At 47.9% G+C, this 3773-nt stretch overlaps 1 protein-coding gene across 1 annotated transcript in view; it reads right to left on the bottom strand.

Moving 5' to 3' along the window:
- Nucleotides 1–68: 68 nt before the first annotated feature.
- LOC116224047 (chloride transport protein 6-like) overlaps nt 69–3773 on the bottom strand; it is a gene marked incomplete at both ends in the record, with an annotated part of 7784 nt that continues 4079 nt past the window's right edge. The window contains 6 exons of the mRNA XM_042707236.1: nt 69–194; nt 617–724; nt 1110–1266; nt 2141–2298; nt 2912–3098; nt 3482–3588. Of these exons, the coding sequence (XP_042563170.1) occupies nt 69–194; nt 617–724; nt 1110–1266; nt 2141–2298; nt 2912–3098; nt 3482–3588 (843 nt within the window). The remainder of the gene's footprint in view (nt 195–616; nt 725–1109; nt 1267–2140; nt 2299–2911; nt 3099–3481; nt 3589–3773) is intronic.

Genomic DNA, 3773 nt, shown 5'->3' with positions numbered 1-3773 from the left:
AGTGTAGTGTAATGTGGAGTAGGCTAAGATAGCATAGTGGAACATGCGTAGCATGTGTAGCATCGTACCTCTCCGACGGCATTGACCACGGGTAGGTGTCGGAGCCCCATGGTCCTGAAGAGGTTAAACACCTGAGAAACGTGTGTGTTGGGCGACACCGTGTAGGGGCTGGGGTTCATATACGGTGTGACATCCTGCGTTTACACAAAACAAAACACATAATAAAAACACTTTAACACTGTTTGGCCTTCACACACCCTGCACACACAGGGAAGAGGCTTCTCACACTCACACTCACACACACATACCTATTCTCTTTCTCTCACACACACATTTTAAACACTCACTCCCCCACCCACAGAGACTCACGTGTATAGACACATATACACAGAAATCCACACACACGTGCGTGCTTGACTAAATCTGTCAGTAGGTCAAGGGTTACATTTCCACTCAATACACACCTTCCTGTGTGTGTGTGTGTGTGAAAATATGTGTGTGTGTGTGTGTGTGTGTGTGAGAGTTAGTGAGTGAGAATATGTATGTATGTGTGTGTGTGTGTGTGTGTGTGTGTATATGTATGTATGTATGTGTGTGTGTGTGAGGATCCACCCACCACAATCATTCGGGGGTTGAGCAGGGCCAGGTCCAGGTCGTGGATGTCAGGGAATCGTGGGTAATCTTCTGTCATCTCAGCATAGGACAGACGCGGCTGTGTCGCGCTCTACGGAGAGAGAGGAGGGACACGGGCCTGAGAGTGTTTTCTGAGGCCTGACGCTGCATGATCACTAGAACACACACACACACACACACACACACACACTACACTGACCACAGGACAGGACAGACTGCCACTACTCCACATGGCATCACAACGTCTGTAGACAACACATACAGTACAGCTGTTCCCTGTTTCACACAACACACTCACACACACACACAGCATTCTGGCTAAGAATGCTCCAAGACAGACACACACACACACACACACACCACACACACAGTGACTGATTCTGGCTAAGAATGCTAAAAAAAACAAAAGACAAAAAACACACACACACACACACACACACACACACACACACACACACACACACACACACACTGACCGATTGGTTCTCAGCATAACACACTCCGCGGATGAGCAGGGTGACGAGCTGCGAGCGCAGAATGAGGCCGTGGAAGGTCAAAGGTCGGAATCGCTCCTCCATGGTCCAGTCCTCGCTGGGAGACTGATCTGGGTACAGGTTGGGGTATGGTATATGTCTGTGGGGAATCATCACACACACACACACACACACACACACAAACACAGTACAGGTTGGGGTTTGGCATGTCTGTGGGGAATTATTACAGTCAGTCATTTATAAAGATAACTGGTCTCTGCTGTGATGTGATAGCCTGTAGCTGGCTGACTACACCGCTAAAACACACACGCACATGTACACACACGCACACACACACACGTGCGCGCACACACACACACACGCTCAGCTGCATCAATCTGAGAAGGACAGAGTGAAGGGCAAAGGGTGGTAGGAGTGATGAACGGGGACCCTGGAGGGGGAGAAGAAAAGAGGAGAGAGAAGAGAGAGAGGGAGAGAGAGAGAGAGAGAGGGAGAGAGAGATAGAAAAGAGGGGGAGAGAGAGAGAAGAGAGAGAAGAGAGAGAGAGGGGGAGAGAAGAGGAGAGAGAGAGATAGAAAAGAGAGGGAGAGAGATAGAGACAGGAGAGAGAGAGAGAGAGAGAGAGGAGACTGGTGCTGATGAAGAACATGCGTCATGCAGGTCAGAGGTGTTTGTGTGTGTGTGTGTGTGTGTGTGTGTGTGACCTCCTCTCCGGCATCTGCTGCAGTATGTCCTACCCCTCCTCTCTGGGTATATGTGTGTGTAAATAGGTGCGTTTGTGTGTGTGTGTGTATATGTGTGTGTGTGTGTGGGTGTGTGTGTGTGTGACCTCCTCTCCGGCATCTGCTGCAGTATGTCCTACCCCTCCTCTCTGGGTATATGTGTGTGTAAATATGTGTGTTTGTGTGTGTGTGTGTGTGTGTGTGTGTGTCTATATATATATATATATATATATATATATATATATATATATATATATATATGTATGTATGTGTGTGTGTGTGTGTGTGTACCTCCTCTCCAGCATCTGCTGCAGTATGTCCTGGCCCTCCTCTGTTGGCTCCACCGGCACCTGATCGTCACACACGTTGCGGAGTTCGCTGGACGGGTATGACTTCATCGACTGGCAACGCCGCCTCTGCTCACCTGCTCGCGTCAACACACTTGTTTTCTGCGCGCACACACACACACACACACACACACACACACACACACACACACACACACACACACACAATAATTCAAATAAGACTACAAAGTAATTAATTCATAAGCATGACCAATGCAACACATTTCACCAGCATTGTCAAAACAAGGGGAACATTTCCCAAAGCAAGACTGCAGTTTTCCTGTTAACTGTATCGAGTATAAAATCGACTCATCTTCTGGGAACTCGCTTATATATGGGGCCGTGCTGTTATGGGTTTTTATGTACAGCAGTTGCCTGGATCCCTCACTGACATGGAGTACGCTATGGCCCATAGTGTGCTCTATCCTACAGCACCATGCTGATGGGTTGGAAAATAGAGAGCTAGCCCCCCCTGGTGGCATACAAGGGAAGCACAGGGCTAAACCTCTACTGTCAGTCCGTCTGTGTGTGTGTGTGTGTGTGTGTGTGTGTTTCTACATGTATGTGTGTTATGTATCTTAGCGTCAGTACTGTACATCTCTGGATGAGGAGGAGAAGAAGAAGAAGGAGTTGAGGGTCTTCAGTCAGTGTGTGTGTGTGTGTGTGTGTGTGTGTGTGTGTGTGTGTGTGTGTGTGTGTGTGTGTGTGTGTGTACCTTGAATCTAATATTGTTGCTGATGAGGATGTTGCCCTTCATAAACTCGCGCTCGTTGTCTCTGTTCTCCGTGACGACGGGAAAGGCGTGGTAGACGGTGGTCCGCAGGATGCTGACCAGTGATTGGACACGCGTGTGAGGATACACGTACGTCAGGTTGGGGTCCATGATGTCACTGGCCGTCAGTCTGAGAGGAAGGGGAGGGGAGGAGTTAAGAAAGATGGAGAGTTAAAGATTAAAGTGATAGACAAACACACAGAGGGATAGAGAGAGAGAGAGAGAGAGAGAGAGAAAGAGAGAGAAAAAAAAGAGAGACAGAGAGAGAAACCAAACCCTGACACTGGAAAGGACCTGGGTCTGATTGGCACATAATATACAGTATAAATAGTTTCACTTCTTTTTCATTTCTGAACATTTCAGCACATGTGTCAGTGAGTCGGAGTGTGTCTATATACTAGGGAGTGGCTGTGTGTGTGTGTGTGTGTGTGTGTGTGTGTGTGTGTGTGTGTGTCTATATACTAGGCAGTGGAGTGGCTGTGTGTGTGTGTGTGTGTGAGTGTGTTTCCTTACTTGTCCATTTCCACCTCAGTCTCCCACTCCAGCAGAGGTACTCCCTTCAGTAGGATGTGGATGTCATAGATGCCCTTATTGAAGAAGTCCCCTGTCCACTTAGCAACCTGCGCGCAAACACACACACACACACACACACACACACACACAGAACGAGAGAGAGAAGGAAAGAGAAACAGAGAGAGAGAGAGAGAGAGAGAGGAAGAAAAAGAGACAGAGAGAGAGAAATGAATGAATAAAAGAGCTTTCTACTCCATGGTAAATGACTGGCAAATGCATTTTGTAATAGAGC

Source organism: Clupea harengus, unplaced genomic scaffold (genome assembly GCF_900700415.2).
Source record: "Clupea harengus unplaced genomic scaffold, Ch_v2.0.2, whole genome shotgun sequence".
Lineage (NCBI taxonomy): Eukaryota > Metazoa > Chordata > Actinopteri > Clupeiformes > Clupeidae > Clupea > Clupea harengus.
Note: the sequence above shows the minus strand (reverse complement) of the source record. Positions and strands in the feature narration are given on the sequence as shown.